Here is a 24,533-nt window from a genome sequence, read left to right as displayed (position 1 = left end):
ACTTTCTAGCAAAAGTTGCATGCTATAGCTGTATGACTCCTTACCTTGGGAAGGAGGGGCAAGTGAATTTCTAGAATGATGGCATGGTTTACAAGACTTTTTCTTTCTCTTTTTGATTAATTTCTATCCTTTAACCCCAGTTCATTTGATTTTTGCTAATTGTACACTAATAATAATAATATGTATTTCTCCTGCAAGTCGTTTATTTCTCTTCCTGTCTCATATGAGGAGGAGAGACCCAATCAGCATCCTTTGTCACTAGCTGGGATTAGGGGTCGAGGGGTGGTAACAGGAGGTGTGGTGGTTGGTGAGCTAGTTACATTTACCTGCCAACCCCCTCCTCCTGCCCACTCAAGGACAGCCAGGTTTCTTTCATGAAGATGTTTATGAGGGTTGCCTGGGTGACTCAATTGGTTAGGCGTCTGCTTTCCACTCAGGTCATGATCCCAGGGGCCTGGGATAGAGCCCCACATCAGGCTCCCTGCTTGGTGGGAAGCCTGCTTCTCCCTTTCCCTGCCACTCCCCCTGCTTATGTGCACTCTCTCTCTGACAAATTAAAAGATATCTTTTTAAAAAAGGAGTTTATGAATTGAGGAAAATTACTCATAATTTCTATAGGAGAAGGAACACTGCCATCCGGTCCTCTTCTGTAGACACTTGATCATGAGCTCTAATTGAGTCTTCACGTTTGAAAAGCAGGTTGAGATAAGAGCCAAGAACAGATCGCAGTAAAAAGGTCGCTAATGACTGAGTGTGATCTTGCATCCCTTACTTGCTAATGAATCAGAAACACCCTTGCCTTTCTTCCGAGGCCTGAGAAAAATCTTAAGTCCGGTCCCTGAGGGCATCTCAGTGTAAACAGAGCTTTTTGCCTTATTTCTCAGTGAGACTGTTTTTGTGGTTTGCTTGTTTGTTTTGGTGCTCCGGGTTGCCTGGCTTGCTTTAAGGAAACTTCTGATCTCAAAATGGCAGTGTGCTAACAAATATTTATTGGCAGTGCCATGCGGAGCCATGTTAGAGCCTAAGGCAGAAGAAAAAAGAAAAAAACACAGAATAAACCTCAGTATTGTCAATCCTGTCTTTATTTAAAATGTTGATATTGTACTCATCGTGGATTGTTTTCTTTTTTACAGTGACATTTGTTTTCTAAAATATTGTGTTTGCATTCTATTTAACTTAACTGAGCTTTTTGGTATCATCTTGGGCCCAACCCTGTTCCTTGGGTACCAGTTATGTGCCAGGGACTTCAAGCTGACACAGTCCCTGGCCTTATGGAGCTCAAACCCTAGTGGGGTCATGGCATTAAAAAAAAAAAAAAAAAAAAAAAAAAAAAAAAAAAAGTCTCACAAACTGATAATCCTAAAGTCTAGGGAGCTATGAGAGTGAGAAGAGGTGACCCTCTGGTCCCCAGGCTTTTGACCTGCCCACTGAAGAGGGAAAGGGGATTTAATGCCCTGCAGGAGGTCTGGATAGCTTCGGGCACCTTAAACCATTAGGAACTTCCTCAATCCATTTGCTTAGTAGTCCTGTGAGCTGTTGGTCTGAGAATGTAGGGGCGCTTATCTCAAATGAGAATCAGGCTGTCCCGTGCTAAAATATATTTGCAATCTCTGTATTACGTTGCATTGGTCGTATGCAGCCAGCCCAGCCCGTAACCTCAAGGCAGTTTCCAAGCCAGCTTTATCTGGAGGGAGCCTTTCTGTTGAGTTCATTAGTTTTTGGATATTGATTCAAGATTAGTAAGCGAGCCCAAGAGGTTAGAGACTTTTTCCCCACCCCTCTAATAGCCCAAACCCATAAGTTAACTGGGTTAGGAGAGGAGATTCTTTTACCTGATATTTTATACAAGTTTAATCGTATTTAAATTGCATTCATTTGATCTCAGAAATCTGCACAACATCAAGCAAAAAGGAATTCCTCTCCCAAGATCAAAGCAGCTAATTTCTTCAAAACAAACCTTCATACAATAATAGGAAAAAGAAGTGTGTACTCAGATCGCTTTTTATTATTCTGTATGAGATGATAACAACAAAATGCACATATATTTTTTTCTTTAGAAGTTTAAGCAATTGTTCTACGAGAGAGTTAGCTTTCCAAACTCTGTGAACCTCAGGAGAACACTGTCACCAGAAGTTGTCAATAGCACAGAGCAGATGGCCTTTCTTCTACGGAATGCCCCCCCCTTTCTTGCATGGATTATGTTATTTGACCTTCGAAACAACCCTAAGAAATAGATAGAGTGTGTACTTGGATTGTTATTTTAAACAAGAGGCACCTCGTTTCACCAATGAGTAGGAAGCTTTTACAAATACCAGACAATAAAGGCTCAAATGATTAAAAGTGTCAAACCCTTAAAAATATTTGATTAATATTAGAGATATTGAAGTGTGTTTAAAGTTATAGGTATAACAAACTACAACTGTAGAACTTCAAAGCTTCATCCTTAAATGCTCCCAAAGAATTTTAACATGTCGTTTATTTAAAAAAATCCATAAATTACTTTATTGTAGTTGAAGAATTTTTCAGTTGATCACACATTGGCAGGTAGAGGCTTACATTTATGCTTCTTATGCCGAAGACTCCAGAATGAAGATTCTGGTGCCATTTTCATTTCCATAAAGAAACACTGTATCATGAGGAGCCAGGATCTCTCCTACACCACTCTTCACTCATCCTAAATGTTGGTAGTCTACGTGACCTTTTTAAAAAGACACAAGGAACCCACACACAGAGAAGAGCAGTTGAGTCCCATTGGTTTATCAGAGGATGCATTCTTCATTTACCCTAACATACATTTCTTATGGATTTCATGTGTGAAACTATCACAAGAGAAAGGGGGGGTTCTTTCAAATGAATCAAGGTATAATATTTGATCTTTTAGGAATTCATATCATGGCATAAATAGAACATCTACTAGATTTCATATTTATATTGCTATATTTCGAACTGAAGTGTCTTTTTACATTATTATAGCATCTGATTTAAAAAAGCTAAGAGTAATGTGAACCTTTTATGTAAAAACATTTGGATTCAGATTTTCCCAGTTTGATCTTAATAGTCATGAAATTACTTTTATTTAAGGTGCCAGAAATTTCCTTTATGGATATTGAATGAATGCTCCAGTGACAAGCATCTCTCAGCTTATAATTTTATTTTTTTGACCTAGAGATTATTTAATATTTGGTTTTTCTAAGGATTATATCTCTCTGTGCTCACAATATGATCATCTCAGGGATGATTTTGCTAATGAAGTGGCATGTAGAAAACTCCAGGTATCACCTTGCCTAAATTAATAATTCCTCTGTATAATGTCATAGCTGTCGCTTCTCAGTGTGGGTCAGTGTGAGATAATGCCTTTGGGATCCCAGTGTTACACGTCTAGCCAACAGCCTGAATGGACCTTAATTAAGTCTAATCTTTCCCAAAGTGGCCAATTATAAACTGGGAAGGGTGCCAAGTGAGACCTACTGCCATCTTGAGTTTAACTTCGCTATTATCTTATGGTTTCTTTCCTATTTGGTTGTGAGTATCATTATGAACATAGGAAATGTAATTTTCGATTAGTTCTTTTTTTCTGCTCAGCAAGAAATTGCTTCCATCATAATAAAGGAATGTGTTCAGATGGTGGGAATGTGTAGGTATATCTCAATCAGAATAAATTTTACTTCAAGGACTTTTCAATAGTGAGGTTGAAATGCCCTGATAATAATGTTTAGATCACCAAGGGTGGTAACTGAATATCAATAGTGTTGACATTTGCAGCTTTGAGATATGGAAACTCTGATTTCAAGGATTTTGTAGAAAGGGCATTAGTCAGTCTACAGATAGGATTGCTAAATAAATTCTGGCATGCTGTGATACCTAGTATCTGAGTTCTTAGGTCTTAAAAATATTTTCTTAAACGTATTTTCATAAATATTTTTTCTTAAAAATATTTTACCAATTGTACTTACAAATGCACAAAAAGTACTCACAAGATGTTCTTGCTATGTTGCTACTAATGTTTAAAAAAGTGGCCTGTATTGAAACCAATAACTACTGATTTCTGTGATCAGAAATCTTAAGACCTTTTGCAAGCAGATAGTAGGATCTCTGTGCCTTTATGCACCAAGAAGAGCTCCAGCAAGGAAAGAAAAAAAAATCAACATTCTGAGAGGTTTTATACCAAGATATTAAGGGAGAGGAGAGTATTAAAAGATGTATTTAATTTTCTTTAGTTCTCTCTTTTTTGTTCTTATTTTTTATAGTGAACATATATTATTCATACAATGAAATGTTTACTAGAAATTTCTGCCACTAGATTAAAATGACTGAAATCAAATATATTTGTCACATGGGAATTCTGCACATAGCAATGTCATAATTTTGAAACCCTCAGAAGACAATTGTGCATTGACTGATAACCTGGACATGACTTGATATTTAAACCCTTTCGGGGGCACAGTGAGGGGGTGGTGACGGGGAGGGCTCATGGTGAAGGAAGCCTTGGGGAGCTGGTCATGCAGAGGCAGAGAGCAGTCAGTGGCTTCTAGAATCTCACAGAGTGCCCAGTGTCTCAGAGCTGGGCTGGCTTTCAGAATAGAAATAGTCCAAATAATCCTTGTAAAATATGATTCTAGTTTCTTACAATTATTCTTTAACCAACGATAAAATTCCTAAAGGGACCATTCCAAGGTAAATGTACTCACAGAATTTTAGTAGTCCCTTAGATCAGTGTTAGTCAAAATGTGGCATGTGGATGGTGTTGTCTGTGAGCCGTTTGTCACCTGTCTACAATGAGATCAGTGCAGACCTAACCACAAGCCAGTCTTGATGAATACCCTTATTTCCATTGAATCTATCAGTAAAACATTTGGTTCTAATTTTATAGTATCTTTTTAAACATTTATTTTGTAGCAATTGATTTTTGTTGTATTTTACCAGAGTGTCTGCTCATTACAGATGTGGAGGGAAAAAATAACTGGTTTGTAACTACCTTCGACTCCTTTCTAAAAAATGAGTTAGTTCCCACATAAAAGCTTTAGGCAAGGAAACCATATTTTCAAAATGGTAAGTCAAGACGCATGTATTGTGTCTTACTAAACTTACTAACTAAAACGGTAGAAAACATTGTGTTAAAATATGGGTTCTGGAACTTAGAACTCCCATATATATATATTGACACTTTTGTGGCGCTCTTGCCAGGATGTAAGAATAATGCTTGGCTTCCCTCCATTGATGTTTCCAGGGCCCAGAGGATACACAGAACTAAAAGGCTTTCCCCGGAAGACGTGGAGTCCATGAGGGACATTCTGACACACAACATGTACCAAGTTCGACAAAGGGTGTGTATAAGCCATCTGACTTGTCTCATTTGCTTGGCCTTGGAACCAGTCCTTCAGGAATCCTTTCTTGTTCACATTATCTCCTCTAAAGCAACCTTCTGGCTAAACCATTTCTTTCTGCCGGATTTGGAGAACAGAAAGTTAATTGTTACTTTTCTGCTTAAAAAAAAAAAAAAAAAAAAAAAAAAAAAAAAAAAAATGGCACATGTGTTGTAAAAAGGAATGCAGATCCAATTGCTAGCCCTAGGGGTCAGGCTGCCCTAGCCCTGCAGCCTGGTACTTTCCAGACCAACAGAGATGAACAACAAGTGGTGGAGCTCATTCACCACACCACAAAGAAAGAGGGCACCAGGACGCCAATGATATGCTCAATCTGTTTGACTGTAAAAGAGCTTAGAAGGTTGAGATGGTTATTGAAATGCTGGCCTATATTAGAGGAGCCTACATTAGAGGGGATGTATTAAGTATATTATATTATAATTGGGGGAAAGTGTATGGAGTCTATACTACCACTTGGGAACTGGTGGAAAGTATATAGTAAGAACATTCCTGGGGCAGTGGGTGAGTCCTTCTGAAATTTTGATGCAGTCAAATGACATTTAAACTTGCAAAATCTAATTATGAGGTGGTTTTGTTTGTTTGTTTGTTTGTTTGTTTTTTCCAGTTTGAGGATTCTATTGAACATGCTAATTGGCTAAGTATGGCTACAAGTAAATTCATTTGGGAGCCTTGGTTTTTGTGACTATGTTATAGATCAGAGTCTTGAGTGGGGCCAAAAAATTTCATCAGGTTAAAGCCCCCTAGTTTCAAGGAGAAGATGCTGAGGTTAGGCGAGTTGTTTATCTGACTTGTTGAAGGTCACACAAGAAAAATCCAAGTTAAGAACCAGGTCTTCCAACTGTCTACCCAGTGCTCTTTCCATGACTCCAGCCTTATGTGATCCAGTAAAGTGAATGTTCTCTCGCTTTCTGTTTTGGAAAGGTCAGTGATTAAGGGGAATGTGTCAGCGAAAGACTCTGCACCTGCTGAAGGAATATAGGTCAGCATCAATCATAGCAAGCTTAGAGTAAATTTAAGAGCTTTCAAATCATTCCAAGTGAAACTGTTTCAGTAAGACTATCACATTCTGATAAATAGTTAGATAAATTCTTAAGAGCTTCCTGGTTTGAAGAATGTCAGCTGGTTTCTTGGGGGCCAAGCTCAAAGACAGGGTGAAACTAGCCTTTTCCCCACGTGGACAAAGGTTGAATTTAAGGAAAGGTCCAGAAATGGAGAGCGAGTTCCTGGGACTCCAACCCAGCTAAAATGAAGTTAACTAACCATTCTCTCTTTCTTTTCTTTCATGAAGATTCCCAGACAGCCAAATGTCTTCTTTCATAAGTATACCTATTTAGTCTGTCCTCCAGGTTTCTCCCATCTAAGCAATATAGCATCTTCCCTTCTTACTGCCCCCAAATAAGCAGATAGGTCAGAGAAGGTCACACAGGGAGAACATAAATAATAAACAAAAGGGAGTTTCAAGCCCCTAATTTGGCTTTCGCCTCCACTTTTGTTACTTTGACGGAGTGAGCCTTATCAGTCCTTCCCTTCCTATCTCCTTTCTTACCCCATCTTTTATATAGGTCATGTGACTCTAGCCCTCTTGAAAGAAAAACTGCTCTAGAGATGCAATGCAGGTCACGTGTCTCCTTGGTTTCTAGTGGGTGATCTACAGTTTTGAGGATTGTCACAAAAGGTGACATCTGTTATATCTAGCCTGGGTGGTAGGTCACTGGACCTCACACAGTGTGGGGCTGATGGCTGGGGCATTTCTCATGGTCTCATCTCAGAAGAGGCCATCCTGGGAGTCAGGAGTCACTTCAGGGCAAGGGTGGTCTGAATGCAGGGTTTGACTCTGGGGATCCTGATTCATAGTTGATCTGGAACTGAGCTGGTCCATCGCACCTGGGAGGGCTCTGGCCATTCCTGTTTGAAGTCACTCCCCTCAGCACGTCCAGTATCAGATTGTCACTGCTGGACAAGTTAAGAACTAGCCTCTGGAAGTTCCCATTGGGAAGGCCTCTGGGATACAGAAGCTCTCTGCAATGCCCTGAGAATGGAGATGGAGAAACACTTCCGTTCAAGGGAAGAAACTGACCTCACCTCAGACTCTAAGGATAAGTCAGAGGTTGATGGGCAGTCCCCTGGGGTGGCCTAAATGATCAGGAGAATGGAGATGGAGAAACACTTCCGTTCAAGGGAAGAAACTGACCTCACCTCAGACTCTAAGGATAAGTCAGAGGTTGATGGGCAGTCCCCTGGGGTGGCCTAAATGATCAGGTCACACTCAGAATTCTCACACACTTTCAAAGAAGGAAAACAATTTATTCAACTTCAATTCTCTTCAGTCAATATTTAATACACATCTATAGCCTTTTCCCATAGAACTCAAGTTCTAGGGGGAAATACAGTCTTTCATCAATCACCAGCTCCTTCATTAAAGAGCTGGACTAAATGAAACAGAGTGAAGGAAGTTGCGTATACGTTATGTGCATAGGACCTACTATGCTCCCTGCAGACAAGCAAGGATAAGCACATGGGTGATGTGATATCAGGTTAAATAGAACAAAAAATGTCCACATGTTCCTCAAAGTACAGGCTTCAAGTCAAGGTATAGGAAATTCCTACCAGTAACAAGCATACACACACACACACACACACACACACACACACACACACATATATATACACACACACAGACACTCATATATAAGTGTGTGATTATAAACATACACACACACTGACTTTACTTTTGCATGAATTTAACGTTGATAAAAATTATTAAAGTTTGTCTTGGGATTCTAATACTCGGTTTTAAAATGTTTCTGTGATAGTATCATGTGTCATTCCTTAATATCTCTGTCTATACAGTGAGTGCACTGAAGTTGAGGTTCATCATTAGTGATGGTGGATAAGAGTCCCTATTTCAAACATATTTCAAAAATTTAATTTTTTGCCAGGTTTTTATCAGATTGGTTAATTTGTCAAGAGTGGTTTGTAAAGATCTCCTATCAGGAGATGGTGAAAGTTAGCTTTGCAAATTCTTCATCCTTCCCCTGGCCTCCAACCTCTGCCTTCTATATGGAACTCCTTTTAGACAATTGTCTGTTTTACAAGGCTTAGTTACCTAACAGATAATGAAAGCCACAAATCTACTTCACTGGCTGTATAGACACAAAAAGACAAGCAATAAACTGAAAACTAGTGAACCAGTGAGGTTGACTTCCTACTCTTAGTCAACTCCTCCTTGTTACAAACATCCTCTTCTGTTCTGGGAGGAAACTAGACCATCCCCTATATTGACCAGGGAAAGGTCTATTATAAATCTACATAGTAAGTACAGAGAAATTTAATTTCTTTCATATTTTTATGAAGATGAATGGAAACACAAGTGTTAGTATTCTTTCCTTACACTGGAGATCATCTTATAGTATCTCCTAGAGTATGTACTCCCCACTTAGGGAACCCTTAACCTGGACGATGGAATCTCATCTCTTGGCAGGTTGTCCCTAGGTGCTCCGCCACCCCCGCCCCATACCTCTGTCTCATTTATCACCATGCTTTGAATTAAGTACTAAATTTTCCTGTGGTAAACAAATTCCCAGCTCTGCTCCAGTAGGTCCTCCTCTTTCCCATCACATTTTTTTCAGAGCTATGTCTTATCTCATGTGTTCAGTCTTCCTGAAGGGAACATCTACTCATCTTTCAAGAGTCAGTCCGGGCAATGCAGCTTTCCCACCCAGGACTGGATCAGTGCCCTTTGCCTGTACTCTATAAATCCCTGCAGACCCAATATCATAACACATAACATAGCACATAACAGTATATGCTTGTTTGATTCCCCAAATAGACCATGAGCCTTATGAAGACCGCTCTTCAAAATTATCCATTTTTTAAAAATCCTGTGCTTACTGTGGCACCTGATACACGGAACAATTGCCCTTCTGCTAATTGGAAATCCTTATCACAATTTTCATTAACCAGGAGCACAAGGACCTGTAGTTTGAGTCTGTTACCTGTATTCCAGTGAGACTGGTATAGTCACTGTTGCACAGTGAAAGGTACAGAGAGAAGAGATTCCAGTTTAAGTACTTTGTAAACATTTGAAGACCAGTGTTGGTCTGTGGTTTAAGACAGGTTATTGCTGGCCTGGTGAGAATAAGGAAGAACTTTTTTTTTTTTTTAAGATTTTATTTATTTGACAGAGAGAGATCACAAGTAGATAGAGAGGCAGGCAGAGAGAGAGGGAAGCAGGCTCCCTGCTGAGCAGAAAGCCCGATGCGGGACTCGATCCCAGGACTCTGAGATCATGACCTGAGCCGAAGGCAGCGGCTTAACGCACTGAGCCACCCAGGTGCCCAGGAAGAAATTTTTTATAATGATAATTGTTTCAGTTTGAAGGACTACTCTTTAATCGGTAATTATATCTTTCCTTCAATTTGGTTGGGAAAAAACCTCTTCCTTTTTAAACAGTGATGGTAATTGGTTGATTTTTTTTTTTTATGTGTCTTTAACCAGAAAAATGTAAAAATAGCAACCTTAATGAAATTCCCAAAGCGGTTTTGACATTTTCCTCATCCATTGGATCCAAACATTCAGTAAGAACTGTCCAGGCATAAAAAACACGACCGGGGAAAATGTGTGGGTATGGGGCAGTTGAAGTCCACAGGTATCTCACTGCAAAGATACAAAAGAGACAGTACAGGGGGACAGCAGGGTTGTGTGGGCTGGAAGGCATAGGCTCCAAACCACAACTCTCTCCTGATAGGGTGGCCTCAGTCACAGGCCTTTCTTCTCAGGGGCCACCGCTTGCTCCCCTGTAATTGAGGCAAATGCTCGGGTGGCCTCTTCGATGTCTTCTTTCTCTTAGTTTGTGATATTTCCATGGGCTCCAAAAGCCATGGTGGTTTGGAAATGTCCTGACGTATTTGACATTCTGTTCCTTCCGCAGACCCTGTCCTACAACAAATACAACCTCAAACCCCAAACAAGCGAGAAACAGGCTAAAGAGATTCTGATCCGCCGCCAGAATACCTTAAGGGAGAGCATGAGGAAAGGCCACAGCCTGCCATGGGGAAAGCCGGTAAGGTGGGGTCCGTGGACACACCTGGGGGCTGTATCAGTCCCTCTCCCAGGCCTCCTCTGTGATGGCCAGTGGTAGTTACACAAAGCCAGCACCTTGCTGTAATACAATTAGTAATACAAAAGCAAGAAGGCACAGGACATGATACAACTTCCCTCTGGGTCCAGAGCTTTAGGGTTCGTGGTTAGGGTGGACCTCCCAGATGGGGCAGTGTTGGGAGCACAGTCCCTGGGCTGTGAGTCTAGATCAAGTGTCACGGTGGCCTTGTACTGACCATAGGGGAGCCTCCATGGACTGGGGCTCTGGGGTCTAGGAGGCTTCCTTCTCTCCCAGAAAGATCTAGGGAAGGATCAGTTCTTACCCAGACTCTTGGGCTTGTCTTCATATTACCACGGTGCATCTGAACTATGCTATTTGAGGCCACATCAAACAAATTCACTGGAATTTCCCGACAAAGGTTACGTCTGGATAGATTCTAATTTCTCCCCTAGTCTCCATGGCTCAAATGTAGTGATAATAGGAGGATAGTAATAATAGCACTAACTGCCTGAACAGAGGGTTAAGTGGCCTTGTTCAAACATTTTAGTTTCACACTTCATCATTTTCAAAATAAAATCAAACAAAGTATTCAACCTGTGATCCTGTAGGAATGCTTACCTTAAGCACACATCTGACGAGCTAACATTAAAAGGTACCTGTAAACTTCCTAGTGATATCTTATTTGCAAAGAATACGATGTATTACTTTATCCTCAGACTCTTTCCATGAACAGTGAAACAAAGGCATTTTATCCCCTTTCTCCAGACAGTGGAACTCCAGTACAAAAAGGCTAGTTGGCTTATCCCACTTAATCATAATTAATCCAATGAGTAGAATACATAGATCTTCATACAAAGATCTTCGTAGATCTCTATTTCTTCCTATAAAAATACAGCCCAATAACCCATAATTTTGTTTCCCTTAATAAAAAACAAATGTTTTCCAAAATAAAATCATCCAAGGGGTTCCCTCATGGGAGGGAAAGGAAACACATATTGGAGACTGAGGCATTCTGCTGTCTTTAAACCAGAGAAACAGGAATACAGGCAAGCCTGTAACTTACATGAGATGCCCACTGTGGGCCTGTGGCTCCCACTGTTTCCCATGGGATAATCTGAATGGCAGACTCACCTATGCTTTTCCTTTCTGCTTCTTACCCACAGGCTGGTACTAAAAACATCCGCTACTTGTCCTTTCCCTATGGCCACCCTGAGCCAATAAGAAGAGACCCGAATGTTGCTGATTTCACAGGTAACCTGTTGCCTGGCTGTTCTTTTCCTTGTGCTTGGTTTACAGACATTGAAATTTGAATTTTATCTCATTTTTACCTGTCATAAAATATTCTTCTTTTAACTTTTTTTTCAGCCCCTTAAAAAGGTAGAAACTATTCTTTGTTCACAGGCCATATGAAAAGGCAACAGGATGGATATAGCCCAGGGGGGATAATTTGCCAATGTAAAATGGGCACTCTTTGGAAATATTTGAAAAATTTTAACTCAAATTAAATATTTGAAATATTTAGGAATTAGCAGAATTCTCCAAATTTGGTTAAGTCTTACTAAAATAATTTCATCAAATTTACAGATTAACCATTTCCCTTTAATGTCTAATTTTTAAGTAGAATTCTTAGAATTTTTGAAGCTGTCTATTATTCTAATAAAGGCCATTATTATTGTATATGTAAAATGATTCTCCCATCCAAGTACTAACCAGGCCCGACCCTGCTTAGCTTTCGAGATCAGATGAGATCGGGCGCGTTCAGGGTGGTATGGCCTTAGACGTAAAATGATTCTCTATGAGCAAAAGATGATATATAATATATAATATGCCATATTATCTATTTAAATTTTTCCAAATTTTTAAGACTTAAAAATCGATTCGAATTCAAATAAGCTAAATGTATCAGATTTTAGAATTCAGTCTTTGAAGAGTGAATATAATTATTCTTCAAAATGAAACTTTATTTTCTTCTGATTTAAAAACATGCTTGATATAAAATAAAAATCAATCAGTAGGAAAAAGCATAAAATAAGAAAGTTAAAAGCACTTGAAACCCCAAGAGCAGGATATAATCACTATAGAACATTATGGTAAGCATTCTTCTATAATTCTGTCTGCCCATCCTGATCTCTACCCTATCTGTACCTGATAAAAGAAAGAAAGAAAAAAACACACAGTATCATATTATCCACAAAATCATTGTGTCTTACTGCTTTGGAATTTTTATAAATTGTCTAGTATACTCAACCATCTACTATAGACATATTTCCATTCAATTGATATGAACTAAATAATCATTTTTATGAGTAAATAACAGTCAATTATATAAAATAATCCTAGCCTAGTCAGCCAAATCCATATTAATAACTATTAAGGTATTTTGTTTTTATATGTAATATGAGAAATGATATATAATAGCTCTTCAAATCACTTGTGATTTTTTTTGCACAAATAACCAATTATTGCCTTAGTATATTTTCTTAGAAGCAAAATTTGGGGGTCAAAAATTGCACGTATTTAAATTTGCCCTTATACCAACAGTCTATGAGAAAGGTCATTGCCAATCATTTCACCATCACTCAGACTTCCGAGTAAACTATGATGAGATAGGATAAAATTTATATACTATATTAATTTTTATCTGAGCCTGTTTCATTTTTAGTAAGGTCAAATCTTTTCATATTTTTGGAAGCAATGGTATTTCTTCTTGGGAAGTTTCTGTTTCTGCCTCTGGCAATTTCTTTTTTTCTTTTCCATTGTTTGTTTTGTTAAAATAAATTGGAAGAACACTGTTTAACAAGGATATCATCTATTGTCTCATGTTTGTTGCCCATGGTTTATCTTCCAGTTTCACATTTATCTGTTATTTTTTAGATATATTCACCATTCAGAAAATTTTATTCCAACCAATCAGATCTGCTCCATCTTCCACAGAAAAATTAAAAAATGATTTACCCAATGTTTTTAAACTTTAATAGTTTAACAATTCCATTTAAGTTTCGAGCATTTGAGATATATCTTTGTGTAGATTAAGACAGAGACACCCTTCAAATTGTTTTCCAATGGCTGTGTACCTGCCCCAACCCCATCTTTTCCTCTAAGATGAGATGCCACCTTTGCTGTGCTAAAGTCACTTATCCTAAGAGAGTTCTGGGCTCTTCAGTTCTGTTTCATTGATCTAGACATCTATTCCCAGAGCACCTTCTGGAAAGCAGTGCCATTTTATGTTATAAAAGAGCTAGTCCGCAAACAAAAGTAAACAAAACAAAAGAGCACCATTGTAGGGTGTACAGTAAATTAATTTCTAACAATCTTCCTGGTACAAATAATCTGGTGCTATTTATATTGTTTGAATGCATAGAAAACATGAAATTCTCATGGTCATTTCTTGTGATGAACATCAATGTCACATGCTCCTGTAGCAGGAGACCACCACATAGCAATCTCACTTGAGCAAAATGTGAATTCCTCAATAAAGCATTATTAACAAGATACAGTAGAATGTTAAAGAAATACTATACCTTACAAAGTGGGATTTATTCCAGAAGTAGGGGTTGTTTAACATTTGGAAATGTGTCTACATTATTCACCAGATGAATAGATGAATAGGTCAAAGGATCCTGTTCTTTGAACAGATGTCCTAAAAGGCATCTCACTCATATTTTCCATAAAAATAATAATATACTAAGGACTTATATGAAGAAAACACAAAAGCCTACTTATTTGTTCTCTCTGTAAAGAGGAGAATATTGATTCCTCCTACATAGACCAGTGTTGTCCTGAGATGAAGCCAGTCAACACATACAAATCTCCCAGAACAGTGCCTAGAATCAAGTAAATGAGAAAGAAATATTACCCATTATAATTAGTACTACTGAGTAACATCAAAAAAGACTTGATGTGGGTAGCTAGAGGTGTTCTTGCAAAGAAAGACACTTCAGAATTGCCACTTGAACATGAATTCTGGGAATGAAATGAAATCTTCAATCTCCAATGCAGTATTTTTCCTTCAACTGTGCACAACTGGCTCAAAATTTTTATTAGATGAGCAAAAATCGTGGTTAACCTAGAAATCTGAGATGGGAAAGTAATAAGTGAGACCTATTTTTAAATTTTTTCAAGTATTTAATTTTAATTCCAGTATAGTTAAGATACCATGTTATATTAGTTTCAAGTGTATGATATAGTGATGCAACAATTTTGTCCCTTACTCAGTGCTCATCAAGATAACTGTACTCTTAACCCCTTTATCTATTTCACCCATCCCCCACCCACCTCTCTTCTGGTAACTATGTTTGCTCTCTATAGCTAAGAGTCCGTTTCTCGGTTTACCTCTCTCTCTTTTTTCCCTTTGATCATTTGTTTTGATTCTTAAATTCCACATGTGAGTGAAATCATATAGTATTTGTTTTTCTCTGACTGACTTATTTCTCTTAGCGTAATACTCTCTGGGTTCTTTCATGTCATTGCAAATAACAAGATTTCATTCTTTTTGAAGGCTAAATAATATTCCACTGTATGTATATACCACATCTTCTTTATCCATTCATCAATCAATGGGCACATGAGCCGCTTCCATAGTTTGGCTGTTGTAAATAATGTTGCAGTGAACATAGAGGTGCATATATTCTTTCCAAGTGGGACTTAATTTATCAGCTATCCTTAATAAATTTTAAAGCATTATAATAATCAGAGTTAGACTGAAATAATTCTCAGTGTGTCTCTGGGCACAATTATTTGAATTCACATTCTCTCCAAACTTGAAGTCTTTCTGCACCAGGACAAAACAAGGAGTGGCCAGAGAGCTTCTAGGGGAGATTATGGAGGGATAGACAGCATCCAGCCAACAGTCTCTGGGTAGCCAGGCTATGACTTGGGGAACATTCTCCTTTCTCACTATACCCTTGCTCTCCAGTATTGGAATATACCTTAGTCTAGATGTGTGGGGGCTCCACATACTTTTCCAAGGCTCTTCTGTAAAAAGCCAAGGCTCACTTGGTGCTATCCGTACAGAACTCCTTCCTGGACACTGACCTCTCCTGCTCTGAGATAGCTGACAATCCATGTGGATTGGGGAAAATGAGAGAGTTCTGGAGATGGACACACAGCAGTGTAAATGTACTTAATCCCACAAGATTATACAATAAAATGGTGACAATGGGGAAAAAAAGGTTAAAATGGTATGTTTTACCAGAATTAAAATAATACCATGAGGAAAGGGAGCAGGGAGGGTTGCACCCAAGGTCTAGGTCTCTAAACAGCAAATTTTGTATGAGATAATCCATGGTCACCCCCTGAGTGTCAGGCTCTGCTTTGCCCTATGCAGAAGCACTTCCTGTTTCTCCTTCACCCTGCCCCTGGGTGCCAATGTCCAGAAGTTAAAGTGGAGGATAGAAGAATAGATGTTCAGAATCTGCTGCAAGTTCTCCATTGATCTCTCCCTGGAACTGCCAGCCTGAGTATTGCAGGCAGGAGGTTTTGCAATTGGGACAAAGCCCAGCCCCAAATATTCCTCCTTCCTCTTCCCCTTTCCCCTGGCTTCTTTCTCCCCTTTTGGACACATCTACTGACTTAAGTTGCGTGGAACCTTGTAAGTTGTCTGTTCAAGCCTCTTCCTAGGGTTTGGAACCTATTTTCTAATAAGCAGAGGTGGTCTGGAAACATCAACTATAATCTATGTGCTGATGCTGAACATACACTTAGAAGGAGGGGTAGGAAACCAGGAGGGGGCAGAGGGGAGGGACAAAAGACTGCTCTTGGGGCAGAAGCATCCAGGCCATTGTTTTCTTAGGTAATATTCCAAGTACCAAAGGATCAAGAGGAACTTTTGTTCCAGGCCAGGTCATGGAGCACAAATTAAAGGGAGGTAATGAAAAAAAAAAAATGGACAAATATTCTGAACTAATTTTTTTAAATTCAAACAATTGATTCCTGTCCCCACTCCCCTCAACTTCCAGGCTACGTTCTGAGGATAATTCAATCACATTAGGAAAACATTAATGAACAGGTTATTTTAAATTTTTCTGATGGCTCAGCACATTTTGTCTTTTGTATACCTGTGTGCATATCTGTTCTAGCTTTGGGGTTTTATTTTGCTTTGTGGTTTTTTTTTTTTTTAGAGGGAATAAAGAGTGGGAGAAAACTCTGCTTTCAGATTTAAATATGAAGTTCTTAAAATGCTTAAAATCTCAGGAGACTATTTAAAGGGAAAATAAATTTATAAGGTTAAAACTTAAGGAAATGAGAATAGATGAGATTTGCGAAAGATATTCCCTTGAAGATGAGTGCACAGTAAGTAGGGAAAACACAATGTCCTAGGCATGGATGAGGTCTTTGGAAGGTCATTCGAGAGGGGATGTTACGTAGATACCCAGTGGTTTCCTTCTGCCCTTGGCATAGCCTCTGACCTGCACATGGCATGTATCAGGGAGTGAGGCTCAGTGTGGCAGAGAGCAGATGTGCATCTGGACAGATTCTGCTAAAATGCAGACCCATCTTCACTGTGTGATACTGGAAGTCACTTAACCTCTTGAAACCTCAGCCTCTTTACCTATGAAATGGGGATGCTAACTATACTCATCTCCAAGGCTTGTCATAAGGGTTAAATGGCATTGTAGATATAAAACAGTTAGCACAGTGATGGGTGCATAGCAAGTTCTCCATGCAAGGACATGTCCACTATTATCATGGGCTGTCATGTGCCAGCGGTAATCTGTTCACCTCTGACTTCCTTTGAAGGGAGGACATCTAGTCACTGTGGCTTTGCCACACATGGCTATCTGCGGTGGCTCTCTCCCACCCATTTTTCCAAGACTGGCTCTTTCAAGGTCAAAGGGATGAAACTCAGATTTAATGCTTTCTGGTAACAACGGATTCAAAAGCAAACCGACCAGGGCACCTGGGTGGCTCAGTCAGTTAAGTGTCTGCCTTCCACTCAGGTCATGATCCCAGATCCCTGGGATCAGGCTTCCTGCTCAGCAGGGAGTCTGCTTGTCACTCTCCCTCTGCGTTCCCCACCCCTACTGCTCATGTTCTCTCTCAAATAAATAAATAAAATCTGAAAAAACAAAAACAAACAACAACAAAAAATCCAAACCAACCATGTTCCTATCACAGTTACCACGGAACCTTCAGTTAAACATTGGTCTCTGACAACACAAAGCATCTTTGTGCCTTATGGCCTAATGCCTATGGCCAGTTGATCTGATTTGTAAAAAAAAACAAAACAAAACAAAAAACACTCCCTTACTTACCTGAAGGAGCCTGATACACAGGTTTCAGTGCATTTCTGTTTATAACCCAGCACATATGCTTCTATTCTATGCCTTCACTGGGGCAGGGAAAGTGAAACCCGTGACTGTGAAAACTGGAACCTCAAGGACTCTGTTTCACTCTGAGTTCTTGCCACCCCGATACGGCATCCTCTCTGACCTTCAGTTGTATTCTTTCCTCCTCTTGTCATATTTTCCTAGGTGATGATAGCAGCGATTCAGAGCTCCCATCCATCATGTTCAAACCACACCCTCGAACAGGGACACTTCAAGAAAGACGGCTGACACAAGAGATAATCCCAATGAAGAGTTTTCCCAGAGGAGGGAAGCCATGGCACTTTGGGTATCCAAGAAACACAAGCCAAGAAGAGCATGTTGGCACAGGCAGAAGGGAGGCACTACGGCCCAAACCACTGTTCCACGCAGTAGATGAAGAGTTTGAATCTGGAGAGGAGAGTGAGGAGGAGGCCTCAGCAGGTGGGTCCCGATGGTCAGCGGAGCACAGACCCAGCAAGCAACACCACAGGTCCCACAGTCCATTGCTCCAAAGAAAATAATTTCATCATCCACAGGATTGTCTCCATGTATTTCAAGAGTCCATTTTCCTATTATTGTGGAAGAAGGATTTTCCAAGTTTCAAAGAGAGCTACTGAGTTTATTTTTCAGAAGATATTAGACATGTATCTATTAGAGGAAGGGGGATTTTTCTGGAGAATGACTTGGAACAAATTTGTGGGCTCTGCTACATTCTTGGTTGGTGTACTCTGCAGGTGAATTCCCTAAAAGTGATAAATGTTAATCATCACAGGGATTATTGCTAAAATTCCTAAGAGTGTGTGATCTATGAAATTCATTGAGATACAAGCATGATTGGTCAAGTAATTCACCTTGACTATCTGCATGTGCAGCTTATAAACGAGTTAGAACTGGAAAGGGCCTGGGAAATCGCCTGGCCCAGTCCTCTGTGTTTACAAAGAAAGACACCTTGCCCAAGGTCCATGGTGAGTTGCTGCTTTCAAAGCTGGCTGTACTCTATCTAGAGAGAATGCATTCAGTTTTCATTTTCATGTATACTATGTGAGAATTATACTTCTGGGGAAAGGCAAAATTTGCCACAACATGGCTATATTTAATCAGTAGCAATAATAAATGGATGTGATATGTTCTAGAGGATTAATCTGTGATATGTTCTACAAGCAATGGGCTTGTAGTCTATTTAAAAACGAAATAGCCATACACAGTCTTTAATAATGATGACACGAGCAACAAGTATTTGTTAGACATGTAGTTGTAGGCTGTGATACTGTGCCCTAGGGTTGGAAACTATTTCCCTATTTAATTTTCCATCCTCATCACCGCCAGACTTGACCTTGAGCCTCACAGTCCAGATGGTCTAGCTCACCAGCTTTGCTAGATGACTTTCTCTTTCCTCCCTTCTTGTCCTCCCTCCCTCTTCCCTCTGCTGGCCACCTGTAGATGAACACATATTTATTTGTTGTGTGAAATGGCTGATCTATCATAAACAATTAAGCATACTATCCTTGATCATTGCTATATTTGATATTTCTTTTTTTTTTAAGATTTATTTATTTATTTGACAGAGAGAGATTACAAGTAGGCAGAGAGGCATGCAGAGAGAGAGAGGAGGAAGCAGGCTCCCTGCTGAGCAGAGAGCGCAATGCGGGACTCGATCCCAGGACCCTGAGATCATGACCTGAGCCGAAGGCAGCGGCTTAACCCACTGAGCCACCCAGGCGCCCTATATTTGATATTTCTAATCATCCCCAAATGATTTAATCATATACATCTTTAAAGGATGCTTTCTGATGCACCCTGCTCTCTAGACCTGCCTTGATCCCCTTACTCAGAAGCAATGAAGTGATCTGCTTCCTCCTGGGGGTCCCACATCACTTTGTGTGTGTTACAGAACTTATCTAGGAATTGCATGTATTCCTGTGTGCGCATCTGACGTGGTCTGAAGGACAAGGGGGATGGTCTGTTCATTTTAAATTTTATCCATTCAACAGTAGTGTTTTTTATGTTTCGTATTTACCCTTTTTCTATTCTTTTAAACTTCTCTCTCTCTCTCTCTCTCTCTCTCTTTTTTTTTTTTTTTTGGTCTTAGTTATTACAATACATAGTGGATTATCTATTAATGTTGAGGCAACAGTGACTTTTTGGTATTTTTTGGCTTCTGAATCTGAAATATAAGACTGCTTCTAGGTTGCCTAAATATGTTAGGTTATGTGTTACCAAGTAATAGTAATCAGCCCAAAGAGATAGAAGTATGTATAAAAACCAGGCATCTCTGGGTTTGGGTTGTTGTTTTTTTGCCGTTTATTATTGTTCAAACAAACAAGCAGTCAAAGCAACAGAAAAAACTTGATGCCCCATGAGAGGGAGTCAGTGAGTCATTATCTTCAAACTGTAGATGAAGATACAGAGATAGCATAGAAGCATCAGAAATCACCTTTCCAAAGCCATATGCAAAGCTGATTCTTAAGATTCGGCTGGGTTCCTTGCTAGATTCTCCACATAACAGAAATTCAAACTATGAAAGTCAGAGTACCCAGCTAGTCTGGCTACCCAGAATAGCTAGCAAAGTCTAAAGATTAGTGGACTTCATCTAATTCTTCTGTTTTCTCTGAGATGTTGCTGCCATTTGAGAGTGGGATTTAGTGAATAGATGGGAATTTGCCCCTTTTATTGGTAGAAAACATCATAAAGTTGTTAGCCCCGAGGCCCTCTGTTCATCTAGATCCTGTCTGGCTCTGGCTGACTGTGTCAGGAAAGTGGCTCTGGAGTTCCTTCTTGCAAAGTATGACATATTGAGGTCCCTTGTGGTCCTGGTAGCTGGTAGACTTGGCGAGCTCATGGTGGAAATGGCCTCTTTCCTCAGTCATCCAGGGTGGTTTCCAAAGGTAATGTGACCTGATCTTCATCCCACTGGCGACAGCCTACTCGGGATTGGTTGAGGGTATGATCAATACCCCAAGAGTGCTCTTGGATATGGGTTTCACATTACGAGTTTTTCCAACAGGCACCATGCAGTGCAGCAGAGAAAGTTCCCTTTTGAGTGCTGAGAAATATCTGCTTCTTGTTTCCCTTCGTGTTCAGGGAGAGGTCGGAATCCCATGAGGGTGCTCTCCTGGGCCCAGCGACTTCTCCACCAGGGGCTGAATTTGCCCTTCTATCTTCAACCTTGAAAAAGCAAACACACAACCCACAGAATCTTATCCCTGCCTCTCGCCCCTCAGTGTTTTTTTACTTTCTCAAACCTGTTCTTATTATTAGCCTTAATGGACTTAGATTTTAGTAAATTCTGAATTTGGGTAAAGGAGCATTTCCTTTTCTTTATCCTATACAGGACCCTAAAGGTTTCCCACATGTTTGCTGGTGTTTGGAATGTGGTAAATATTTGTACACACCCCACCCAAACCTGATGGGATGCTATGGGACCTCCCCTGTCTTTCATCACCTGCTAAAAGAGAAACCTTGGCTGCAGGAGAGAGTCTGCTATGACAGATTGTGGATGGCATTCTGGACACTCTATTGTGCTTCCCTCATGGTTTTCTTTCTCGGGAAGGCCAGATACTATGCTTCTCTTCTGAGAAACAGTTACAGGGTCATGGGAAGTAGGGCTAGACTTGCCACTTGAATTCAGTAATAAAATTACCATGCCTGGGTAGAAGAGGTGACTACTACTGCTCAGGTCTTCGGCCTACATTGTTGGTTCCAGCCCATAGGGAAGTTCCTAGAAAACTTCCTCACCTCCTCAGATGTCTGCCACTCAGATCATTTAGATTTTTAAATCAACATAGTTACTTCAGTGCTCAGGCTCTGAGGGTGAAAGCCGATTTTAGCTGTGGGACTTTGGACAACCTAGTTATCTTTCCCAAGCTAAAATTTACCCATTGATAAAATAAGGTAGTTATTTAATCTACCTCATCATTAGGATTAAATTAGGTAATATTTGGAAAATTCTCAGCTTAGTGCTTGTTTTATAGTAAGAGCTTGATCATTAACAGCTATAAGTATTTAGGCAAAAATGCAGGTACTCATGACAGAGGAATATTACATGAAGCAGTATAAATAACAGACATCTGAGACTTTTCTGAGAGGCAGTTTGAATGACATAATTGAGGACACTTGGGGCTATCCATCAATCTGTAGCAAAACCAGAAATCAGGTCTGGATACAGATTCATGTTTTTCCAGCAAAGCTTATTTAATTTTTCTGTCATTACCTCAAAATTATTGTATTTCCTTGCTTGGGGGGATGGTCACCATGGTACCCGATCCTAAGCATGGCTTACTCTCAAAGAGACAATGAATTTAGAAGACCTACTCCTGCATTTCATGACAGGTACCCAGTGAAGAAAGGGAAAATTTCTCTGCGTTGGGGTTTAACTCCTTGACTTGAAATCTTTTCTCTAAGAGACCTTCGCTCTGAAAGAATGATTATTTTTAACTTATAAATATTAACTAGTGAAATAAGTGTTTAAGGACTTTCAGCCTGGAAAAAAAAGTAGTTTTTATTGTGTTTTGTAACTTCCTAAAATTAGGGAAAATATATATATATTTTAATAAATAAGGGCAGTGCATATGTTTGTGTTGTGTAGGGTTTTTGAAAATATTTTTATTGACAAGTAATACAGGTAGTTTCTTGTAGTTTTAATTTTTTTTCCCCCTGACTAAACTCTGTCAAGTATCTTATTTCTAACTCCTCCTGAGAAAACCCAGCAGTGCAGACAGAAAGCTTCCTTTTAGGACATTAGTCACTGCTAATTGTTAATTGGGCCATAAGCCGAAGGGAATAAAAGAGATGCCTGCATCAGTGCTAGTCACTCCTGTAATTAGCAAGTGATATGTTGTTTCATCTGTGTACAATATTTGATTTAATAAATTCTTTTTCTTTCTGAGACTCTAACAAGCTTCCAAGCCAAGGGTGCTCCAAGTGAGTATGGCAGGTCAGAAATCAAAATTTCCATTTTCTGGCCTTCTTCATGTTAGGGCTTATTCAACAAAGTAATTGGAGCCATGTTGTAAACTGAATGGAGATGGTCACTACTCTGTTTCCAGACACAGTGATATAAATCTTGAATCAAAATGGGTGGTCCTAAAATCAAGGTGGATACTCTGTGTCCTAAGAGATTAGTCTTGAATAAAACAGTAATATTAGCCAACACTTGAGGGCTTGCTATACTCTGGGCACTATTCAAAATGCTTTACTATAGTTGGATGCAATGTCACCCCATCTGAAAAGAAAGAGTACAGCTTTAGAGAGATTGAATAAGGGGTTCAAGGTCTCCCCACTTCCAGCAAAGATGCTGGAAACTGAGTCTATTTAGTTCATAGCCATTGACCTAAACTTTCTCCCTGAGGAGAATTGAGAATTTAATTTTTTTCTCACTTGGGAAAGATCCAATGGGAAGAAATGGAGGACTTCCATCCTACAAAAAAGGAACTTGGCTAGGCAACTGGGTGGCTCAGTGGTTAAGCATCTGCCTTTGTCTCAGGGCATGATCCCAGGGTCCCGGAATCGAGCCCCGCATCGGGCTCCCTGCTCAGCAGGAAGCCTGCTTCTTCCTCTCCCACTCTCCCCTTGTGTTCCCTCCCTCGCTGTGTCTCTTTCTGTGAAATAAATACATAAAATCTTTAAAAAAATTAAAAAGGAACTTGGGTTTAAAATGGACAAATAAATACAGTGGAAGGTGATGTGATTTTGAAATTGTGTTTTTTACAGAGGTTGGAAAGGGGTTAGTAGAATGACTGAGTTCTGAAGCATTCATCTAATATTTAAAGCATTCATCTAATATTTAAATACATATATTCCTGGTAAGCATTGTACCATTAATTGGAAACAGCATGTGCCTGGCTTTCTACTAAGAACTTTTCACTTTTGTTGTTTTTGTTGTTGTTGTTTTTTAAAGATTTTATTTATTTGATAGAGAGAGAGATATCCAGAGAGGGAACACAAGCAGGGGGACGGGAAAGGGAGTAGCAGTGCTCCCCACTGAGCAGGGAGCCCAATGCGGGGCTTGACCCCAGGACCCTGGGATCATGACCTGAGCCGAAGGCAGACACTTAATGTCTGAGTCACCCAAGTGCCCCCTAAGAACTTTTCATACACATTTTTAAAAATTAAATTCTCAGGGTGCCTGGGTCGCCCAGTTGGTTAAATGTTTGCCTTTGGCTCAGGTCATGATCCTGGAGGACTGGAATCGAACCCCCCAGTCGGGCTCCCTTCTTGATGGGGAATCTGTTTCTCCCTCTCCCTCTGCTTGCCACTTCCCCTGCTTGTACTCTCTCTCTCTGTCAAATAAATAAATAAAATATTTAATAAAAAATTAAAAATGAAATAAAATTAAATATTTATAACAATCTCGTGAAGTTGGTGTTATGATTACTATCCTCATTTTACAGATGAAGAAACTGAGTCTCAGATGAGCTTTCACCAAGGACACAGCCGGTTCAGGGATGCATCAAGGGCACACAAATGGCAGTGTGTTCACATGGAGAGCTATCTGACTCCAAAGCCACTAATTATATCTTAGCTATAGCAACACCTTCATCACTGTTGTAAAGAATACGGAGTCACCTAAAAAGTGAATCTGCCGTCTATACCACCATCATTTGAATTTTTGAGATCTCTTCACTACTTCAAGTCATAGTTCTGGTTTTATTTATACACTGCTGCCACAAACACAAGTTTCCTTTATGTTTGGCTTGATGTACATATGCTAATTGAAGCTAACAGTACCAAATCATTGCTTCT

At 39.7% G+C, this 24,533-nt stretch overlaps 1 protein-coding gene across 1 annotated transcript in view; it reads left to right on the top strand.

Annotated features, from left to right (window-relative positions):
- The window catches only part of SLC9A4 (solute carrier family 9 member A4), a 69,064-nt gene extending 44,925 nt beyond the window's left edge, over positions 1-24,139 (top strand). The window contains exons 9-12 of the mRNA XM_059134399.1: positions 5,228-5,324; positions 10,315-10,446; positions 11,649-11,736; positions 17,958-24,139. Of these exons, the coding sequence (XP_058990382.1) occupies positions 5,228-5,324; positions 10,315-10,446; positions 11,649-11,736; positions 17,958-18,313 (673 nt within the window). The 3' untranslated portion in view covers positions 18,314-24,139. The remainder of the gene's footprint in view (positions 1-5,227; positions 5,325-10,314; positions 10,447-11,648; positions 11,737-17,957) is intronic.
- Positions 24,140-24,533: the final 394 nt, after the last annotated feature.

The sequence above is a fragment of the Mustela lutreola genome, chromosome 9, assembly GCF_030435805.1.
Source record: "Mustela lutreola isolate mMusLut2 chromosome 9, mMusLut2.pri, whole genome shotgun sequence".
Classification (NCBI taxonomy): Eukaryota; Metazoa; Chordata; class Mammalia; order Carnivora; family Mustelidae; genus Mustela; species Mustela lutreola.
The sequence above is the reverse complement of the archived record's forward strand: the minus strand, read 5'-3'. Positions and strand labels throughout refer to the sequence as shown.